We start from the raw sequence: 24,210 nt of genomic DNA on the forward strand, positions 1-24,210 counted from the left end.
CTGGTAAAAACAAATCGCACCAATTAATTCATTTAAAATGTTTTATTTATTTATCAAAAATAACATTGTATGTGTGAAAAGCTATTTCATAGTGGGTACCAAATTAGGTTCCCACCATTCTGAGGTCTCACACCACCATCAGAACACACATCTCCTTCTCACTCTTAACTCTCAATCCACAAAAGGCACTATCGTTATAAAAATACATCTAGTAACACATTTTCATCACTAAGACATGCCATAATTAACATCATTATTTCAAATATATGGAGCATGAACATTTCATATTAGAAATACCTTACATATTCTAATGAAAAAATATGTACAGAGGTTAGTCTTGTAAGTATGAGCTCTATAGGTCTGTAGTAGCTATAATCTAATACTGATCCTCTTAAGGGCAAAGAAACAAAAGGCCAACAGAGCCTGTATTGATCTTATTAATATAAGAAAAATAATGACAAAATGTTTTTAATAGAAAATATTTCGACTCCACAGTCCCTAGAATTCTGATAATGTTCTTTGAAAGATCCGAATATATTTGGCCCCTGTGAGATTGAAAGTAGGTCAAGGGCATTTATATGAAGGAACTTTATAGCACTACATCACAGATACCGGTATCTAATGGACAAATATAATAGGAGGATCATGGTTCTCATTAGCTTTGATGATGTAACTCTGGACGATGGTTGTCATCAGTCCTGCTGGAAAGTAGTGTAGGCAGGGTATGAATATGCATTCTAGGTTCTAAGCCTCTAAAGGATGCTATTAATAAAACAAAGTTGATGGACGGATGGACAGAAAGTGATGACAGACCATGGACCAAAACATACGGTCACCCAGTTATGTGTGCTAAAATCATGATTGCTTAAACATTTATCACTTTCAAAATTGAGATTGCATAATTAATGATTTCAATTGATTAACACAAGGTAATTTGGCCACAAAATTAACTAAACTAACGATTTAAACAGATAGTCATTTAGTCACATTATACATACAAGGTATTTCCATGGTTACCATATAACAATATATAAAACTTGTTCAAAGTTAATGATTAAAGCCTTGGTCAACAAGGAATGAAAAACACAGAAATGTAATGAAGACGATGAAATGGCACTTAAATGATAAATAATACAGAACAGTGTCACAATAAATAAGGTTTAAAAAATATTTAGAACATTTTTGTTAGGTACTAAAATGATCTTTGTAGGTAAGTTTACACACTTAATCTTAAAATCAAGAACATTTGGTTTTAGTACATGTACATACATAGTAGTTGTGCTACTAACAAGTAAGAGAATTTAGATGCAATAACAAGTATAACCACTAGATCAAGGTACTTAATGGTTTGAACTTGTCCAGAGAGAGTTATATTTAGTCTTTACGAAAATCCTTTGCCAACCAATTTTTGTTTCCAATATCTGATCGAGTGAAATGAAGGGAGATAACTCTGGTAGACCAGAATATTATCAACCATCCCCACCAGATAGCGTAGTGTTGTCAGATTACTGATGTTGTCATCAGCATCACTCCAAGTCATATGCCTTGGTAGTATTTCAAAGTCATTTGTTCTAAAATAACAAATATTATATATTTATGTGATATATATTGTACAGAGCATTTAGTTTCTCGGACATTGCATCGTTTGTAACAGATACATTTTTGTGCATTGTACATGTAGAAGAATTGCTTTAAATAATGATTTCATTAACAACACTATATAATATTTCTGTAGGAACTAATGTAGATGTGCCTGTTCATCATTGTACTGATGTGATAACAAGTTAAACACAAGATCATGACAACACTTACATTGTAATGTACTGTCAGGTTTACAAACTACCAGCTATATTGTGGGGTACAGATAAATTTGGGGGATATCAGTATAAGACAAATCTAAACCAGACTGGACTTCAAGATCCTAAAGAGACTAATAACTCATCATAACATTAACAACTTTCTTTTTACAGTAATGATCTCTATGTACTACAAGACTGAGAATTTTAACATGGCTACTATAACAAGAGACCCAAAGGGCCTGTATGGTACCTCAAATTACAACACTGGATTTCCTCGTTCTTAACATGATTTTAAGAAGATTCAGTTCAGAAACACTATCTTAATTTAATTTCCATCTTCCTAGGAAAAAGTTAACCTGTCTGAACTATTAGATAAATAAATAACTTGTGAAGTCGTTACTACACCAATAACATATCTCTTGATGACAGAGTATAACTGGATTCATATCACATGGGTTAAATTGGCACTGAAAATAATTCAAACTTCCATCATAAAGTTTGTAGAAAAGACAAAATCTGGTTATGAATGTTAAGATTACACTGATACAAAATAACTCTATATAGGTTATAACCGGTGTCACATGTCATATAACCGGTGTCACATGTCATTCCCCTTGTACTGGGGCTAAACATCAAATTACTCTAGCTTTCATAACTCTACAATTTTTGTTAGTGTTTATGGAAGATTATTTTAAAACAAACTTGACCCCATGACCTTTAATATTAATCAGGGTTATTTCTGTTTGAAAACTTTGCAGCCCGCCATGGGTGCAAAGCTGGTTTGAATGTTTTAGCTTTAATCAATTTGGAAGTAAGTTGAGCTAATGATGTACAAATAAATAAGTTGAGCTTGAGCCAAGGAATCTCTAAAATTGCTGTTCTGTAGAAACAATGATTCTTCAGAAAAAGTTCTATGAAAAAAAAGACAATCAATTATATTAGTGCTGTTACAAGGCATAAAGTTACCTAATTGATATATCCTTTTACATACATATTTATAAATCAAAACTAAACATTGAGCATAAACAAACACAGTGTGACACAAACCAAGGTCATAAAGACAATTCCCTTATGAGTACACCAGATGTCATGACATCAGATGACACTAGTATCTATACAATAATTGATTTTTTTATTAATGTACATGCATGTTGCCCTATTAACTCAGTGTATATAAATGTTGTTGTTATGAGGAGATGTGGTATGACGATGATTTACAGTGAGAACTAGACACCTCTCTGGACATCAATGGATATATTTACAAACAATAGAAAACAAAAATAAATATTGCACTAACACAGGAAGAAAACACTACAAAATGATCACCAGCGACTCCCTTAAGTCTCACAATGTGTACAATATAGATTTGGAGTACTGTTACAACGTTTAGTTACAAATACCCAGTAAGGGTAAAAGTAGTCATAATAAAATCAAAGTAAGTGAGGGCTAACAAAGATATCCCTCACATCCTTATCTATAAATGGTGTACCTGATTATATAAATACCTGTAACATCATTTCAGCAGTAATTAAGTGCCACCTTTGATTTTTATGAGACAGTAAACCAGTTTAGGTTATATTGAAATTTAAACCCTTGGTATATTTATTTCCCCATTGTTCTGATTTGAAAAATCTTACCCCACTCATTAACACATGTTTGGTTCTGAGTAAATTTAAATCTAGAAGGATCTCCATGTCCACAATGAAAAGACCCTTTTCTTTCCTCTAATAAAATAAAGCATGAGGATAAAAATGGTATTGATTGTCCTTTTAAAGTGATCAGGTCTTCATGAGAACCATCGACTAGAATATGTATATTTAAACATGGGACCAGGGCGAACCTGCATGAAAATGTCTCCTTCAATATTCTCTGACAAATAGATTCACAAACTTTAAATCTCAGAATCAAAGATGGCTACCTTTTAGCCCTCTATTTTCTGATAATTATTCTTTAAATGCAATTTACACAACTACAGACCATCTCAAACCATCTCAAACACTGATGTACAATTTCAGAATGAGCGATCAAGTCTGTGATCAGGAAGTCAGTACATTTCAAGTTGACACATTTTGTGTGGGTAATTTTGAAATTTGTATAAGTGTTTTAATTAGATTTGACAAAATATATTAAACATCACTGTGGAATCATTCCTTGACCATATCATATTATATGGTTTTATATAAACATAATTCAAACACATTAACATGTTATATTGAACGGCATTATAAGTGACGAGTTTGTCTCTTAGTTATATTTCAGATATTAGTATCTTTGAGGATGACATATAATTTTGATGAGGAAGGTTTTGGAATGGTTGGATTATTTATGTAGCATAGAAATATGTAAAACATTTAAATAGGGTGCTGACGTAACAAGTGAACTTAGTATTGGAAGGTCTTAAACTGACCTCAAGGTCTTTTGTCTCCCTGTCACCAAGGCAACGAGATGAGACTTAAACTGACCTCAAGGTCTTTTGTCTCCCTGTCACCAAGGCAACGAGATGGGACTCAACTGACCTCAAGGTCTTTTGTCTCCCTGTCACCAAGGCAACGAGATGGGACTAAGGTGTTACTTTTCTGTGACATCCACACCAACAGAGCAGTGTTTATCTTAGGTTCTCAGAAAGGTTTGGCAACCAAGTTATTTGAGTAGATTAAAGAGTGTACACTTAATATCAGGATACCATGTAGATTTCAGTGAATCAATTTTTGGGTGAAAAACCTGAAATTTTAAATTAAGTGGATTTTGAGAATTGGAGAATATGCTCGAAAATATTCAAAACTACCTGGTATATACAAGTGTACATTAAAATCTTAATACTTAAAATACAGGCAGACACTTTAATTTAGGCAAGTTCAAATTGTGATCAGGGAAATCATTTTCGTATTTAGGTGGTAATAATTGAAAACTTAAGCATAAAATACAAGTGGTTAGGTCAGTCAACCAAATTTTTTTTCTGTATCTTTTAAATTTTATTTTTTTAAATTGTGATTGCAAGATACAATTCAGTGGAAGGCTGTACCCATCTGGTGGGAAAGTAAATGAATCAAATTAGTGACATACATGTATGTAGTCATCTTCATATACTTTTCAATACTACATTGTTTTCGCAATTTAATCATTGAAATAATATTGACCAGGAGGGTAACATGAGAACAGAAAGTATCAGAGTCCCTTTGGGATGAGAAGGATCGATCTCTTCCTTTGGGATGAGGAAGATGAATCTCGACCTTTGGGATGAGGAAGATGAATCTCGACCTTTGGGATGAGGAAGATGAATCTCGACCTTTGGGGCGAGACCCTTTGGGCAAGAAAGGAAGATCTATCTCGACCTTTGGGGCCAGACAGGAGGATCTTGACCCTGAATGTTTGGTAGTAAGTTCAGCAGCTGTGGGTTTAGATCCCCCATCTAATTCCAATAGGTTGAATTATTTGTTTGTCTCAGAGTGGCCCCTTCATTTGTAAGGTATGTAAGTTATGGGTTAAGTGAATCATTATTATATGACCTTAATGAATTGATACAGCGAACAATGGCTGTTACAGTGGAATTCCTCTGTTTCTATCCTACTCTAAGACAATAATACAACTAGAAAACTGTGGATACACCTGTCGAAGAAAAGGAAAGCCTTTATCTGGAGTGTGACGTAATACTTCACAGAGACACTCCTGTCGTAGTTCTACTGATGAGGTATCAGTTGGAAACTTCCATCAGATGTCCCTGTAACCGTTGTATCTAGGCCTGTTGTAGTCTTTTCTAGCCCTGCTACAGTCTTGTGTTCCATCACATTGTCAGAGTATTAAAGCACCAACAAATCAGTGTTAACATCAGGCTGGGATTCCCGAGAGTATGACAAGCCAGGCTCTCGGTATAATATCCATTAGATGGATATCTCTTCCAAACAAAGGAACCAGACCTGGTCGCTTCAACACTTGGGAATGGAACAGCATCAAACAAGGCCACGTGTGTAAATTAGACCATCATAGCTGTGCTACATGTGTCATTTACGGGAGCGCTTGGCCGCACTTGGTTGACTTAGCGTGATTGACCCAGAACTACTTTCTACTGGAGCACTTAACTGTAGGACCTATAACAAAACAAACGAGAACATCACACAGGAGTAATAGGTTTGGTTATATATACAAGAATATCACTTTTACAGTCAAAATGTATTACAGTATAAAAATGTAGGTATTTAGGATTGTTTAACGTGTAAATAGATACTTTAGTTTATAAACTGACCTGTGGTGAGGTGGCCGACAGCGACACTGGGACAGGTATCGTGATTATCTGCTGTCCTCCTGTAAAACAATAGATTTAATAAGTTACCTGTGTGTTATACATCAATACGGTGATCTTCATCCCTAGCACTGTACACTAAGGTTATGTAAAGTAAGTTTTATATGTATGTAGGAATGTGTGATCATATGTTTTACTAATTATATGATCAAGGGTATTAAACCCTGATCCCACATACCTAAATATGGTTGTCAATTTTCCTCAAACTTTTTCCCAGACAATCAGAACCTAAATTTAGCAAAATTTCAAGATAATTTATTCCAAAGTCCAGAAAGAACAGAAAAAAGGTATGGTATGGCAAGTATAAAACTATGTCTGTCTGTCTGTGTGAACTTTATAACGATACTAGAATGTAACCTACCCTCGGCCTGTGTAGGGATGGACAGACTTGTTGCAGGCTGTGGGAAATTAAATACTGAGCGGTCCTGTAGGGTGGCTGTGGTAGGTGCGTACACGATACCCTGGGGCGTCTGGTACATTACTAGCCCTGGGGTCAGGCCACTCGACGTCTGTGTTGTAGGTGTTACACCTTAAAGTTAGGAATATATCTAAACTGTGAGTATACAACATAATATCAAACAAGGAACAATTATAACACATGATAATGACAGTCATTAATGTGGTTCAAGTTTCAATGAAAAATGGTGTGTTAATTTTGAAAACCCTCTCCCTCCTAGGGAGCAGGGGGATTAAGCCCAACAGGGTACATAGAGAAATCTTGAAATCCTTCTTTTGTTGAAATAAAAGAATTCAATCTCACATTTACAGTCTGCAGCATCTTTGGTTAAAACCAAAAGAAGTATTTTCCAAATTTGGCTTTAATATAATTTCCTCATCTATTTTAAGTAAACCTATATTCTGCAGAATAAATAGGACTAAAAAATGTACACAATGGATCCCTATCATATAATCACATACCTTGTGTGGAGACACTCCCTGTGATCGATGGAAGTCCGTTGTTTTGTCCTGCCTCTGATGACAATATATCAAACTGACCCAAAGAATTGTCTGAAATATACAAAATATTATTTGATAAAAAAATATTTGACCAGTTATCTTGTCTTTTCTACCTTCCAAAACTTATTAATTCTAACATAAAATGTATATGTCATGTGCATAAAATAGAAGAATGTTTTATCTCAAATTTAGATTTTATATTTGCTAGATAGTAAAAATTCCATAGGATTTATCTCCCCTTACACAACCACTTGACTCACCCACTTTCCTTTTAAGAGGATTGGTTTAGTAAATGGGAAATGTTTGATTTTTATTTTGTCTATACTTAGCAGCCAGATAGGAATAATCCTGCTGGATTTATCTCCACTTAAACTACCAATTGACTTTCCCAAAATAAAACGTGTGCATACAAAAACAGTGCAGGATACTTCAGTAACGCGGGACATGCTTATATACACGAATACATTCATCAATTTCTTTTACAGCTAACTGAGCTCTTCTCTAAAGATAGCCCTACTTCCACTTTTTACTGTAGAATAATCTTTGACTTGCATAATAATACTAATTCAGTCAGAAAAGGAATTTTACCTTGTTGAGGTCAAAGGTCAAAATATAAGTTCTGTCCTAGTTCTAGTACTTAACACATTGTCTTTGGAAGATGCACTCACAAAATTAAATGTCATCACTCTAGAAGAAATTTAATTTCTCTCTGGATTTCAATTTACTTGATACAATGGTCAAGCTTAAGTTTTTGATTACCCTAAAAACTGTAAACTACAGCAAGTATGTGAATACTGTGTGTAGATCTTATTGTCTAATGAGTCAGGTAAAAATTCAGTTTTAAAAGTAGTCTACCTGAATTCCCCATACCACACAACACTCTGTCCCATCTTCTTTGAACAAAGATGAAACAGTGTGCATGTGATATGCCTGGTGGATAATTAATTTGCTATTGATAATCTAACCACTGAAGACCAATGAAATGTTCCCTATTTACTGATAAAAGTAAAGACTGGATATGTAAATCATTAAATATTAAATATTAACGTATATACTTCTATACTGAATACTTACTAGGTATGGTGACAAGCTGGTTTGTGTTGGGAATACGATAAACTGTTTGCGTCGTTTGTTGAGCTGCTGAAGGGATTTGTTGTCCGTTTTGTTGAAGTGGAATTAATGGCGTACCTAGAAAATAATCACATAATGTGAACATGTACATAATACAGGGAGGCCCAAAGGACCTGTATCACTCATCTACTCTACAGCATAAGAAGAGAAGACTTTCATAGGTAATAATTGATGCATACATCTTTTAAACTTTATATTGGTCATTAGATTCACCATTACCATAGGAATCATGTTATATAAAGATTAAGGCACATGAAATATCTGTAACCTTTAATATGGGTCAAGGTAATTTCTTTTCACAAACTTCGTTCAGTTTCATTTCATAAGAAATCATTTTAGTGTTTTTACAAAGTTTACATCACCAACCTTAAACATAGGTTAACGTTGCAAGGCTTTGGGTAAATTTTTATAAGAGATATCGTATGAAGCTAAGAGAAGGGACAATGTCAATGATGGAAAACCCTGGTGGACAGCAATGCTTGGAGACTCAAAGTTAATTAAGTAATTGAACTTGAATCTGGAGGGACTAGGACAGCTCCTGTGAGGAGACTTGAGAGCTAGTTTACCTGGAGGGACTAGGACAGCTCCTGTGGGGAGACCTGAGAGCTACCTTACCTGGAGGGACTAGGACAGCTCCTGTGAGGAGACTTGAGAGCTAGCTTACCTGGAGGGACTAGGACAGTTCCTGTGGGGAGACCTGAGGGCTAGCTTATCTGAAGGGACTAGGACAGTTCCTGTGGGGAGACTTGAGAGCTAGTTTACCTGGAGGGACTAGGACAGCTCCTGTAGGGAGACCTGGGGGCTACCTTACCTGGAGGGACTAGAACAGCTCCTGTAGGGAGACCTGAGGGCTAGCTTACCTGGAGGGACTAGGACAGCTCCTGTGGGGAGACCTGAGGACTAGCTTACCTGGAGGGACTAGGACAGTTCCTGTGGGGAGACCTGAGGGCTACCTTACCTGGAGGGACTAGGACAGCTCCTGTGGGGAGACTTTCCTGGAGGGACTAGGACAGCTCCTGTGGGGAGACTTACCTGGAGGGACTAGGACAGCTCCCGTAGGGAGACCTGAAAGCTGCATGGTAGCTGCTTTGTTGGGTGTTGTGTATGAGGGATATGTGGCTTGCGTGGTTGGTGTTGTAGTCGTGGATACAGGCTGTTGGAGGAGATTGGAGGCAGGAACAGAGGACGGGGAACTACTGAGGACCATTCCTTGACTTTGGGAGGACTGGACAAACCCTGGAGTCTCCGGCATCCCAGGAGTAAGGGTACCCACTGCTAGCACTGGTTTCATTGCACTGTCCAGCTGTAATGACAAAGTCGACATATGTATCCAGTCTCTTGTACTCTGGTTTTATAAATCTGCTTGAAAACAGAAAGAGAAGTAAATTTATGTTTAATATGTAAAATATTTTTGTGTTTTAAAATAAAAGCTAATTATATTGTACAAAATATCCTCAAAAAGAAATATGATTCTACAACTTAGATAGGAATATTTCTAATTAATTTATCCCAAAACTTTTTTTAAACTCTTCATTTGAACAAAAGAATGATTTTAAAAGATTATCTCTTTTTCCCCTAATGAACCCTGCTCTTTGTCCCGGGGGTATAGGCAGACAAAATCATCAAAATGCACATTCAAGTATATATACATGTATTTCAATTTTATTGTTTTAATCAACAAAATGCAAAGTTCCATACATACATCTCCGCTAAATGAATATATATCTTTAACTTTCAAATTCATTTATTGCTTTACATTATTTATGTCACAGGCAAACCCCCCTTATTTGAGGCTAAAAATCACCTATCTCCCTCATTAGTCACCAAAAAATATGACATGTATGGACAGCTGGAAGCCATGGCATAATTATAAACACATCTGTACTTTGGACTGTTAATAGGTAGGTGATCTAGCTATATAGAAGTACATTGTAGTACCATGTTGTGTTAGGTGGTGGTAATCTTCTTTACTGTCCACTCCAGGAAGTGAAGGGTGAGGATTTACCACCTGGTGGTAGGTGTGTGGAGGTGTGGTGGGGTGGGGGTGGGGGTAGGGGGGGGGGGGGGGGGGGGGGGGGGGTGTTGAGATACCACCCAGGGGGTTACATCCTTCCAGCTGCTGTATATATATGTACAGCCTGGACAGGTTATGTAATACTTACAGGGACACTGGGATCAAAGTTCAAGTAGGTCCATATCAGTACTGGTACAGTGATGTCATTTTAATATTTACTTATAGGTCAAAGTTATAATGATGATGCAGAATCAGATCATCTAAATTAATAAAACACTACATTCAGGTGATTCTATTAAATAGTAAGAATCTCAAATAGAAAAACATGGATTTGGAATCAGAAACATGTTTTTCTAAACAATATTTTACAACAATCTCTTATATGGTATATGAATTTAGAAGCTTTCATGATTAAATGCCTTCCCTAATTAGCTAACAATGTATGGTCTCGATACCTTTAATACTGCAAACATGCAGACAATTTATATAAATGTACACCCCATGCATACATTAACCTATAGTTTTTAAATTATTATATGATTTTGATATGCTGTATATTCAGTAGTAGATAATTGATTACTACAGACAATACTGACATGTCAATCGGAGATTTAATGATATAAAGGTATACCCATGTCTAGAGAAGCTCCACAGTTCCACCTTTATCTGACTGTAATCCCCCTCCACTACCTCAGGGAATCCCCAGATTCTCCAGAGTTGGTATAATTAAAGCAGAGAGAAGCCCTGCAGCTATCTCTTTCAAGTGTCAGGTCACCCATTTCCCCCTCCCCAAGTTGCAGCCAAAAAGGAGAAATGACTTATATATATTGCTTGGATGAATCACTAGTCTGGGGGATATGTACACACTCTGACAGCCCCCTCCTTGTTCTTCCTCAGGCTGGCTCCAGCAGCTGTAAGTGGGACTATCTCCCCATCTTATCTCTCTCCCTCTATAACAACACATGGGCAAAATATGCCAATAAGGGCACACCGCCAAATTTGTGGGACACACCACCATCCATCACTTTCCTCCAGAAACTTTGTAAAGTGTACACAGTAACACATATGTATTCTATATTTAGATTTGCAAATATAGATTACATACTTATGTACAATATATTCCTGTAACATAAAAACACATATTTGTGATTGTGTAAATATATGGTTGCCAGCTGATTCTTCATGATCAGCGATTCATATTTTTATATAAATTCATTATTATTTCCCTTAAATCATAGCCCTATCAACTTTTTGGTTATCAATTATCAATTTCAAAATAAGGCTACTTTTTAATAAAAATGGATATGGTAATAATTTTAATGAAAATAATTAAAATGTAATTATTCATCATTTATTTATAGTATGCTAATTACTTTAATTACTATAGTGTTATACTTTATTTGAATTGTTCTACAAAAGATATTTATTTTATATAGACTATTTCCCCCAATGTCAAGCCCCAACAGAACCATGTGTGTAACAGGTCTATAACCAGAAGACCCTTTCCTGTACCTCACCCCCCTGGGGAGAAGAAGACACCATTTCCTGTATGGTGCCTCACATACCAAATGTGTAGAATGGATGGCCCTGTAGGAGGCCCCAAATACCATATGTGTGTAGCTGCCCCTCCAGAAGGCAAGGGAGGGGGAGCTGGGGAGGGGGATCTGACTCTTACATGGACTACATCCAATTATAGCTCCAGATAACTGCATCTCCAGTTACACAAGTTTACACACTGGGCTTGGAGCCAGCAGAGCTCCCACACATATTTGGTAATGAATGCCATATATATGTGTATGTGTTTCCATGGTAACTGGCTCTGCTCCCCCTCCCCCTTTCCTGGGCTCAGCCCCTGATTATGGTACTAGTTCCGTGATCTTTAACAGATGTCTATCCACTTATATCAGTCATTGCTGAACTAAACAGAACAATTTTCCCCATAATTTACCATAGATGTGTTGGTATCAATATACAGTCAGTATTCAGTAGGGTTTCTATATGTAGATAGTTGATCCTTACGCTTTTTATCAATGGTCTTATGAAGTCAAAATATTACTACTATATCATGTTTGAAAACTTTACATGATTTTAACATGTACATAATTGGAATATTTACTAATATTTAACAATTAATGTACTTTTATAATTTTTAGTTTTTTCTTCATAATATTGACTACTTTATCACAACTAATAAAGGTTTAAGTTAATCTTTGATTTAGTGAAATCACACAAAATTATGATTTTAAATTATAACTAGAGGCCCACAAGGCCTGTATCACTCACCTGGTTGGATTTGAAAGTCACAATATATTCATGTTCAATTCATTAAAAGCTTTATGGTTATGAGGAGGAGATCTCAACTGCTTCAAAGACAAGAGGCCCAACAAGAGGCCCCTGGGCCTTAATTAATGGTCACCTGAGTTTTGAAACATTTTTGTAAATTTGACCCTTTTTGGCCCCGCCCATCAGCCCCTGGGGGTCAATAATTGCATTCCAGCAAACTGCCTTCGAATACTGCTAATTCAAATAGAATGACACAAAGGATAGTCAAAAATATGATTTCCTATATAAACTACAGTAAAGGGTAACCCCCTCCAAATGAGCAAACACATGAGACCCCAGAGTCATGAAATTCACAATTTTGGTAGAGCACCTTAAGACCCTTCCATCTATGAAAGTATTTGATCCTACCTTATTTGGGTCTTGAGAACGAGATTTCTGAAATTTCAGCTTATATTTATTTGACCCTTTTTGGCCCCACCAATCAGCTACTGGGGGTCAATCAGGACCAACATATGCATACCATCAATCTGTCATCCCATGCTGATAATGTTAACCAAGTCAGAATGAATTCCAATACAATCCAAACAAATGATAGTCTTAAATGTGATTTCCCTATATAAACTATAGTAAACTTTACCCACTCCCCAGGCAGAAACACAAGACCCCAGAGTCATGAAATTCAGAAATTTGGTAAAGCACCTTAAGACCTTTCCATCTGTGACGAGTATTTGATTCTACCATATATAGCTGGAAGTTGAGAAGAAGATTTTTGAAATTTTAGTCAATTTGACCCTTTTTGGCCCCACCAGGCCACTTTTGGTTGACATTTGGCCATGGAAGCTTCCTGCCAAATTTCATTGAATTTGGTTCCGCAGTTTTGAAGTTGAAAATGTAAATTGTTTACGGATGATGGAAAAAAGGCAGTTAGAACAGGTCACATGAGACTTTGTCTAAAGTCTCAGGTGAGCTAAAAAGTCGTTCATAGCAATATAACCAAATTGCTCCCTTTTTGCCTCACCTTCAGCCCCCTGGGTGTCAGCTGGAGGATTAGTAGCTTTTTGAATCCCCACCTCCTAGGGATGCCACCAGTCAGATATGAGTGAAATGCATCTCTTACTTCCGGAGAGTTAGTATTTAAAGCAATATAGGCAAATTGATCCCTTTTGGCCCCACCCTTAAGCATGGGGTCAGCCCCATCATTTGTATGAATTAGAATCATAGCCACCTAGAGATGTTTCCACGGAAATATGTCATACATTGCTTAGTTACAGAGAAGTCTTTAACGATGCTACTAGTCAAATTTTGTTTAATTCCAATCAGCGGTTATGAAGAAGAAGTGAATTGTTGAAAGATGGATGGACGCTGGACAACACAATATGAGGTCACCTTAAAGCTTGGTCCTTCAGACCAGGACAGCTAATGATCAGGATCATCATATACACAAGGATTGGATACACAACTTGTCAATGTCCACTCACATATACAAGTACACCACCATTTAAAATATACTAGATATTTAAAGTGTCAGAAAATTAGGAAAATCTATTAAGTAGAACAGGAGACCAATATCATGATATCTGACATACAGGGGATACAAGGGATGACTGTATATATAGATTGTAGGAGTCAAAAACTATATAGACAACACTTTATTATGACATGCATTGTTGGGGTTTAAGATATAACCTTCCATGCCTAATGTATGATATGTATCTATGTATTTTAAAAATGTGTAATTTATAATCCTGGTGTCAGAGGTCACATTGGCTGTGTATCTCTGGGACAAGAAAATATCCTTTTTTCTAGGGATGTCATTTTTCTGGCTAAGAAAATAGTGAGTTTTGTGTCTGGACAGGTATTTACTTTGGAAAATGTTAAACATAGCAAAAAATATCACTGCATGGACTAGTTCACAAACACCTTTCACATTTTTGGAACATTTTCATTTCTTGTGACCTTGAGAGAATTTTTGTTTTTGTTGAAAGCAAGATTGTAAAGTGCAGGTCAAATATCAGAAGAAGTCGTTTAAATGATTCCACAATGTTGATCCATATGATCTTAAACAAGGGACAAAGTCACTTCTTTTTGGCAAACTTTGTCAAGCTAACATTCAGGAAACTACAAGCTAAATGTCATGTCAGTTAATCAGATTAAGCTGTTTAAGGAAGTTGACAACTGTGAATTTGATTATGATATATGAGTGAAGGTCTTTTCTTTTCACAAACTTTATAGCGAGTTTCATCCCAGGAAACAAATAGCCAAATTATGACATAATGATTCTGAGCCTTCATTTAGAAATACTTGACCTGTGACCTTGAATAAAGGTCAAGGTCATTTCTTTTTACAAATTTCATTTGGTTTCATCCCAGGGAGTTACCAGTTAATTGAGTTAAATATCATCAAAAGCTGCCAGCTTAATATGATCATGTTAAGAGATTTGATTAATCAGAGATAACCCTCTGGTTTAACATATAGCTGACCCTGTGATCTAAACCATGAATATTGGTTAAGGAAACTTCTTCACACAAACTTTTGTCAGGTTTCATCACCCCAGGATGCTACCTCCCAGCCAAATAAGAAATATCAAGTCTGTAAATCAGAAGATGTAAATGACTCAATAGTTTCATTAGGTATTTGTCTCTGTTTTGCCCAATCTGAAGAAAAACAGATCTATAATTACAGCTGATACTCTATGATGCCAGTCTACTCTGGTTGCCAAACACTAATATTGTTGGTAGATATACAGTATATAGGTATCGTTGGAATCATAGTGTAATTAAAGATCTGGTTTTAATCAGAGTGCCGTTTGCCCTTCCATTTTGTGTCCTCTGTTTAGACACCAATTGACTGTATGTTGCATCAGTATAAACTCTGCCAACCAACTACATATGACTGACAATATTACAGCGTCATATATATTTAGATAATTTTCTTTACTGGGCCAGGTGGACAAGGAAGTGAATTTGACTCCAACAATGTTTATATTAGTCTGAGGAAGGAGAGCTCAGCAAATTACGCAATCGAGACCTATATGATTTTTTCAGTGGCGATTTCACAATTGTATTTAAGTCTGACAACAGGTATACACGTGTATCTTACCTTACTTTCCTCTTCACTAACTGCATAGCTGAGTTCTGTCTCCTCAAATCCCGTGGGGTTCATTCGTTGTTCTATGACTTGAGCTGCCTGAGATCCTGGGGGTGGGTCTGGGGAGTTCAGACAGGTCTGTATAAGGGCCTTACCACTGTCACTGGTAATCATTGGCTGAAGTTTACGGGTAGCAAAGGTGTACACATGGCCGGTCTCACTGGCCACCAACAACATTACCTGGGTACCAGTCAGGGTAGATAACTCATATGCCTACAACAGAAAGAATGACAAGGTCAATACTGTGGACAGAAGACACAAATTATTCTTTTATCAAGTTCTTACCAGTTCCTGTATGAATCTTTTGTACACAATGGCAATGTTTGTGTCACTTATAGAAAGGATTCAACGTGAACCTTTGTTACTTCTAATATATAGGTCAAAGGGATTTATTTTCAAACTTTGTCAAGATTCATCCAAGAAAGCAATTAGCCAAATGTTAAGATGCTAGAACTGCTTTTCAGTTACTAATTAGAAGTTCAGATATGATCTTAAACATTGGTCAACACCACTTTCTTTTGCAAACTTTGTCAGGGAGCATGCAGCCAAATACAACGATTCTGCACCTAATGGTTCATGGGAAAAGTTTTTTATACTGAAAAAGTTAATACCAAATAGAAATGGGTGGTTGAGAGTAGATGCATCTGCATGGAATAATCTTGATCAATGCTGTTTGAAATTTCTTTGTTAAAGTCGCATACTCCAAAATAACCTAAAATTCTAGTTGCATACATGTATTTTCATGCTCATTCATTTGCACACTCTCCGAACATAAAAATCACTGGACTGGATGCTTGACTGGGTAATCCTTGCATTGCGACATCAGTATATAAAAATAACTCTAACGTACACTACACATAATAAGCTGCAAACATGGCCATTGTTTTCATCAAGTATATATGTATATATTGCCGAATAATGCTTTCATTTGAACATATCAGAAAAATATTCTCGTAATAACTGTTCAATATCAATAATCCTCAGGTTTCGCCGATTCCAATCCCTTTTATACATTTCTTTTTGGCAGAATCTGTCTGCATTTTGGCAGGCCCATGCTTTCGGCATTCCGCCATTTTGTGTGGACCGATAATCCGCCTGTTACATTGTGGGACTAATTTGCATAGAAACTTGGTCCGTCGGACCCAGTTATTATTTTGGGGAATTTCCTGTATACTTTCGTAAATACACATTTTCCTCCAGTTTTTGATGTGCGATAATTTGTTAGGTATATATTAAGTCTGAAAACTGTCAAGAGGTCAAAATGTAAATACATATATATTTCTTTGGGAGTATACATATGGGGCTTTAAACCCTTAAACTAAACAACGATAATTTTTCTCTCATCTATTTTTTTCAATATCTTTTAAATTGTCATTTGTTGAAAAAATTATAAAAATATTGTGGTTCTCAAATCCTTTTTTACAGATTATATTACCCAAGACTTGAATTTTTCTGTTACATCCAGGGATTAATAACTTTCTCTTCAACCATTATAATTCCTTTATTTGCATTGATTTCTTTTTATGAATAAAAAAGAACATTGATAACATATGGATATCATCTATCAATGCACACCAATTACATGGCATGAAAGAATGTGGAACTGGAATATCGTATTAGACCTAATAAGTGCACCTGCTCCCGTAAGCACACCCTCACCTTTTATCAAAAAAAGATCTAGAGTCTACATAGGTGCGCTATTTAAAACGTGTAAAATCTTCCTTGACTCATTGATCTGCTAATTTCATCTTCAGTCTTTTAAACAAAATTTCAACACAGATTTCACATAGAAATTAAACATCCCCCTGTACATGGTTTTATTAAGCACCTTGATTCCTTTTATACTTTTTTAGTGCACAGTGCCCTTATTAGGTTGGATATGGTAACATAGTTATTTATTCAATCACCTTATAGTAAACATACTTTGTTTACATTTTATATAATAGTAGATTAACAAACCCTATGGTACAAAAGCCCAATAACAGGTTAACAAACCCTATGGGAAAAAGCCCACTAGCAGGTTGACAAACCCTGTGACAAAAGCCCACTAGCAGGTTGACAAACCCTGTGACAAAAGCCCACTAGCAGATAGAAAACCCTGTGACAAAAGCCCATTATATAATTAGCAGATTGACAAACTCTGGGACAAAAGCCCACTAGCAGGTTGACAAACCCTGTGACAAAAGCCCACTAGCAGATAGAAAACCCTGTGACAAAAGCCCATTAGCAGATTGACAAACTCTGGGACAAAACCCCACTAGCAGGTTGACAAACCCTGTGACAAAAGCCCACTAGCAGATTGAAAACCTGGGACAAAAGCCCATTAGCAGATTGACAAACTCTGGGACAAAACCCCACTAGCAGGTTGACAAACCCTGTGACAAAAGCCCACTAGCAGGTTGACAAACTCTGGGACAAAAGCCCACTAGCAGGTTGACAAACTCTGGGACAAAAGCCCACTAGCAGATTAACAAATTAAACCCTGGGACAAAATTAAAGCCCAATAGCAGGTTGACAAACTCTATGGGACAAAGGCCCACTAGCAAGTTAACGAACCCTGGGACAAAAGCCCAATATAGCAGGTTGACAAACCCTATGGGACAAAAGCCCACTAGCAGAGCTAATTACCCTGCATATCATCTAGGAATCACAAAGAATGGTATGACACACAAGAGAATATTACATATGTAATTTTTTCTCGTAATGACATTCACAACTATTGGGACAAAGAACATAAAAAAAAACATGCAGTAGATCTACTTGCAGAGAAATAGTGATAAACTAATTCAAGTGTCAAAATCCAAGATGGCTATCTGTTGGCCATTTTATATAACCAATCAGTCTCAAACATATACATGTATAAATTAGACTGGCAACCTGCTCCGAAGTTTTTCGTAATATTCTAGAGACAAGGGTCATGCAGTCTGATGTACAACTAGTATACAGACAAAAGAGAACTAAGGTACGTTTGATAAACTATTCATGCAGAACTTTCTGGGAAATAATGATGTGAAGAATTGTTTAAGGATTGATACAACAGGCGATTTACACAGCCTGCCATCTGATGACAGTGGCATATGGGATACTTAGTAATTAAAAGGCTTCAGCCGCTTGTCTACCAAATAGTACCACTGGGATCCCTAGGCGATATAATATTCGCTTACTGACAGATAGCGAAATTATCAACTTTCAATTAATTTGACATTAAAGGGTGAAACCTGTCAAAAGAACTTAAATATTTTCTTGCTCATGGCATTTTTTTTTCAAAAGATATGGCACTGAAACTTTAACGTTTTATAAGTAACACTTTGAATTTCCTTAACTAATTATAAGGAACATTGATGAAAAAAGGACCTGCATTTGCATTGAACTATATCGGTCAACTTTCCCTCTGGACTTTGTAAATTTTATATATAACATAATTGACCTAAGTATATATCTACTGTTTGATTTCATTGCCTAAGAATAAATAATACTAAAGGATATAATTATTTATTCTATTGATATGATTATAAATAACTAATTGCATCAAAAATATCATACATATATATGAAAATGATGCAGTCTACATTAAGTACAAACACATCTGCATGACGCTCGAGTCTAATTTATCCTCATCTGGGATATAATTCTAGGTCATGAATATGTAATGGGAGAATTTCAGTGGATTGAAGAAAGTGAGAAGTATTTTCTTGTATGATATATCAGAGACATATATACATATATGTCTCTGGATATATAAAGAACATTCCAAATATTAAAATTCATTTTTTAAAATAAAAAGTGTCAAAGAAAGTATGGGATATTTAATTTTTAATTGCATAATTTTGTGGACATATTAATTATATATTAAGTAGGAATAGAATGATGCGTATTAATTCATTTTAAATATTTTCAGTATTTAGAAGTAAAAGTTGAAAATAAAAATCAAAAAAATAACAACATGCAAGGTGCGTGTTAAATTCACTTTTTTGTAGACATGCATTGTTAATATAAAATAAACAACAAAGCAAACACTCAGCGCACTTCATCAAACAAACTTTATCTATTTTAACGAGCACGTGCAGATTCTGTTCGGCATTATCGCGTTACACCGTTACACCATGCGCGACCCCTGTCAGCTCAACTTGTGAATGGACAGACCTTTACTACCGTAGTAAGTCACTTCCTAATACGGAATATTGACACACACACACGCACACTCAAACTTTGCTAACCTTTTTCATTATTCCGGTTTTCCGTTTACTGAATGTTGTATATCGTCTGAGTTTGTTTTCAATAAATTCCATTTTAATTTTAACTCGTCCTTTCGTCTTTTTTCCGGGTTTAATCCCGATACCCATAGCTCTCAGTCCGTCATCTGAATCCGAATCGTCTTCTAACGTTGATGGGTCAACTTGTTCCATAGTCAATGTTTTTCCAGGTCCCCCCGGAATTGTGGGGAAAACACTTTGGCTTGTGTTCATCATGTGAGAACCATTCATGTTTACACGTGCTGTCGGTTCACTACTGTATACTGTACTGCCAGACGGCTCCGCTGGTATGGAAGGATAGTAGACCTCCTCTTCGGCCTTAATTTGAGACTTCTCCATAAAGGCATATGTTGCCGCAGCACTGTTATACATACGCACACAAAATAGTCCCCATGACAAACGGGAAAAGGAGGATTTTTTCACAAATTTTATGCATCAAAACGAAAACCTAAACTGTTGTATAATGAATGAATTGAATTCAGTTTGACAACTTTATATTTCTTAAATCTTCTTATATGCGGAAGAATACACTATAGTTTGTTTCATCCATGTTTGGTAATGTGGGGTTCCCAAATATGGCCGCCACGGCCAAATATGGCTTTGGCCTTGATCGTATAAGGAAGTACAATCAATAATACAAAAAAGTTAATGAAGAAGCTCAACTTGACCCTGATATATTATAAACATGGCACACATTGATCAATACTTTTCTGGGTGTTTATTTTTTTAACATTGAATTGTATCCTGATTAACCGTAAATGTACCCTCCGTTAATTAGATCCAATTAACAATCTTATCTCCGCCAGGGACATGATACTATATCATATATGATGTCTATGTCCATGTTAACGTGATCTACAGGAAAATCTACATTTTCGAGCTTTCGGGCGAAAATTTCATTTTTAACGTATATATGAGGAAAAAAAATCTTACTTACATTGTCATAATTCATGGTGTACATGCATTTGGCCAGGTTAATTAGGCTTAATTAAAAGACACCTGTGACTGTGTGATATACTTGTTATTTAGCTCTCTGATCATGTCTGCGCTAGCTGTAAGCTCAAACTGGCCATCCTGTACCGCTTAGCTGAAATCTGCGAGTAGAGGTAGAATATAATATGCCTTATTCTCCAACACGTACCTCGGACTAGACTATATAATGTAATTCGTACTAAGAAAGACAAATATCTATACATAGGTCTAGAGATATATGTATGTCTCTGATAGGCCTATATCTGCATTTTTTTCAGGGCATGCACATATAAGTAACAGAAAATAATTTCTAGATTGCATTTTTACAAGAATTAAGCCTTTCATGGAAATAATGGAAATGTTTTAGTGGTTAAAGCAGAGACGTATATACCTGATATACAAGTCTCTGGTTAAAGTTCTATCAGTACCGAGTTGTTAAACAGATCATCTTGAAAGTGACTGCTTGTACCGTCCTCCAGTCAAATACAAGCCTTAAATTTGTTCTCATCTTCTATCTTCTGATTATACAGAAAAAAAAGCTCGCAGCCGGGCAGGTGACCCACCATACATATTCATATAATATATAATTATACACATCAGAAATAACATCTCATATCTATGTCTTTATTTAAGGCGTAAGGGAGACAACTTCTATAATATCGTAGGAAGCTATGCATTTTGCCCTCCACAAAGTATTGATGTGTTTCCCCCCTTTTTTCTGGGTTTCATGTTATATTTCGACTTTGATAATTAAGTATGAACTTGAATACATGTTTTATTTTATGGAGGAAGCGATTTATTTAGAGAGTATATTCTGGTGTTGTGTGTGTGTGTTATAACTGTATCACATAGACAACATATTCAAGTTGATCCTTTTATTCAATCTATAAAAAATACTTTATTGATTTTAGTTTAAACATATTTTATTGTATCAAATATATACAATAGGATTGGGCACAAGTTTTCCAACTTATATCAAGCCCTTTCCATACAATATTATATAACACATACAAAATATACAAGATGACATTAACAATAAAATAATTATTTAGTGTGGAAGTGTGGATAAGGGAAGGGTAAGGGTGGGGTGTAAGAAGGTGCAAGTATGTGAAAAGAATGTGACAATCTCCTTCATTTTAATTCTTTTATGAAATAATTTAGACATTTCCACTAGTAATTGTTTTTTTTTTTTTTTTTTTTTAAGACTGCGTGAATGATTTTTCTCGACTTTATTGATGGACTCTTTTCTCTTATAATTACGCTGCTCATCCTCCAATCAAAAGCGACGTTATACACGGCGACGTCATATTTTCACGAGATAAATTATCTAATCGTAAAACATCAAATAACACAGTACCCATATCGCCTAAATATACATATGTTATCACACCAACAGTTCACATGGGTTCAACAACGGTGGTTTTATGACAACACATGTTGTAAAAAATAATCTTTTAGATCGTGACATGAAAATATGGTTTGATCCCGAGGTGTCACACTCTTCACACCTAACAAACATGAACTCAAAATATGTAAACGGAAAGCACGACTAGATATCAACTTGTAAAATGATTTAATATTAAACACAATTACATATTTTGTATTTATAAACGGAGCTGACAGAAGGGGATTTGCGTTTAAAATCATCGGAGACTGATGAACGTTTCGCGCAGATATCGGACTGTCAACACGGTCAAGAAGGTTATTTCGGAGATGTATATCAGAAAAAAAAAATGTATTCAATTCCAATTCAGTGTATGAGACTAATTTATTATTTTTAACTTAACTAATTAGACTCCCCGTTTCCCAGTCCTTATGGATGAATCAAGGGTGAAACTTGTGCTGTTTGTATGGCGCCTCTTTTCCTCTTACTTATTCCGTGTTACATATTTCTTACAGTGAGATCTGAAGTATGAAATTAAACGATCCGTCCTGAACCTGCCATTAATGTATTATATAATGGTCATTTCTTATCGCAAGCTTTGTCCAGATCCATCATAGGAACCATCTACAAGCCAACTATTATTGAATGTATGCCTTTTGAATAATTAGAGGAAATCAATTATGTATTTTAACAAATTTGACTCATATCATCTAAATATTTTATTGTCAGAGAGAAAAGCAATAGGAATCGACATACGTTATCACAATATTATCAATACATTTTCCTTAAACAAGTACAGATTTAAACTTTAAACAAAAGAATTGTAAAGGTCAAGAAATAGCTATCACTATTATTATAATCATTTGGAGGTTACAACTTATTTTAATTACTTCACATGCTACAGTCACTTTTATGGTAACCGTGGACTGATTTTAACGACATATTAATGTGGTCAGACATCGTATTGTTAATCCTTCTTCCTGTGTAATACTAACATTTCGGTGTTATCTGTACACGTGTCGTGGTGGACTGGGCCTGACCAGTGGGGGGTGGTCACACCTGAGTTTGGTGATGGGGCCTGGGGCTAAGCAACACTGTTGAATACCTTTAGACCGGAAGATAATCTAGTGTTTGATTGACATGTATTTGATCATAGGTCACAGTAGGCGTGGCTTTTCAATTACCGACACTCGGGAAATACGTAATTCCGTGAAATAAATATGGCCAGGAAACTAAATAACAATCTTATATGCATGGCAACGTCTACACGAGAGACAGGAACGCCACAACTGTCTTACGTTTACACGAAACAGGAACGCCACAACTGTCTTACGTCTACACGAGACAGGAACGCCACAACTGTCTTACACGTCTACACGAAAGACAGGAACGCCACAACTGTCTTATGTCTACACGAGAGACAGGAACGCCACAACTGTCTTACACGTCTACACGAAAGACAGGAACGCCACAACTGTCTTATGTCTACACGAAAGACAGGAACGCCACAACTGTCTTACGTCTACACGAGAGACAGGAACGCCACAACTGTCTTACACGTCTACACGAGAAACAGGGACGCCACAACTGTCTTACGTCTACACGAGAAACAGGGACGCCACAACTGTCTTACGTCTACACGAGAAACAGGAACGCCACAACCGTCTTACGTCTACACGAGAAACATGAACGCCACAACTGTCTTACGTCTACACGAAAGACAGGAACGCCGTTCTCGCGTTTCCGCTCCCTCGCCGTCGCGTTTTCGCATTCTCCCGTTTTCGACCTAAGGTAGAGAATGCGAGATTTGATACTTGGCCCTAATAACGAGCCACCATACTAATGTGAGAAGGACGTCCCTGATGTTGAAGGACTTGGAATTATAGTCGATGTTTTATTACATTCTTACCAGTGAAATATCGAAAACTATTCATCCTATAAGAGTGAAATTTATCGTTTGTTTCTGCTTTTAC

The 24,210-nt window shown here is 36.2% G+C and overlaps 1 protein-coding gene across 2 annotated transcripts; it reads right to left on the minus strand.

The window, feature by feature from the left end:
- Positions 1-27: 27 nt before the first annotated feature.
- Positions 28-20,229, minus strand: LOC117323166 (serum response factor-like). Of its 2 annotated transcripts, XR_004531667.1 has the most exons (9): positions 19,846-20,229; positions 15,581-15,841; positions 9,217-9,487; positions 8,128-8,241; positions 7,015-7,104; positions 6,458-6,625; positions 6,040-6,098; positions 5,058-5,884; positions 28-4,973 (listed from the first exon to the last, which is right to left on the minus strand). XR_004531667.1 is itself a non-coding variant. In XM_033878208.1 (8 exons), the coding sequence occupies exons 1-8, from the start codon at positions 20,218-20,220 to the stop codon at positions 5,798-5,800; spliced, it is 1,425 nt and encodes a 474-aa protein (XP_033734099.1). In that variant the 5' UTR covers positions 20,221-20,229; the 3' UTR covers positions 28-5,797. The 2 variants fall into 2 exon arrangements, 1 of the variants encoding a protein (XP_033734099.1); XM_033878208.1 differs by having other exon boundaries at positions 28-5,884.
- Positions 20,230-24,210: the final 3,981 nt, after the last annotated feature.

Source organism: Pecten maximus, chromosome 3 (assembly GCF_902652985.1).
Source record: "Pecten maximus chromosome 3, xPecMax1.1, whole genome shotgun sequence".
Classification (NCBI taxonomy): Eukaryota; Metazoa; Mollusca; class Bivalvia; order Pectinida; family Pectinidae; genus Pecten; species Pecten maximus.

Bases quoted from the DNA above. Each gene is read 5' to 3' on its own strand.
- LOC117323166 (XM_033878208.1), bottom strand. From the start codon at position 20,220: ATGGAGAAGTCTCAAATTAAGGCCGAAGAGGAGGTCTACTATCCTTCC. The intron at 8,242-9,216 runs GTAAGTCTCCCC...ATTATTTTCTAG, and splicing joins AGCTGTCCTAGTCCCTCCAG to GTACGCCATTAATTCCACTT. The intron at 7,105-8,127 runs GTAAGTATTCAG...TGTATATTTCAG, and splicing joins CCAGCTTGTCACCATACCTA to ACAATTCTTTGGGTCAGTTT.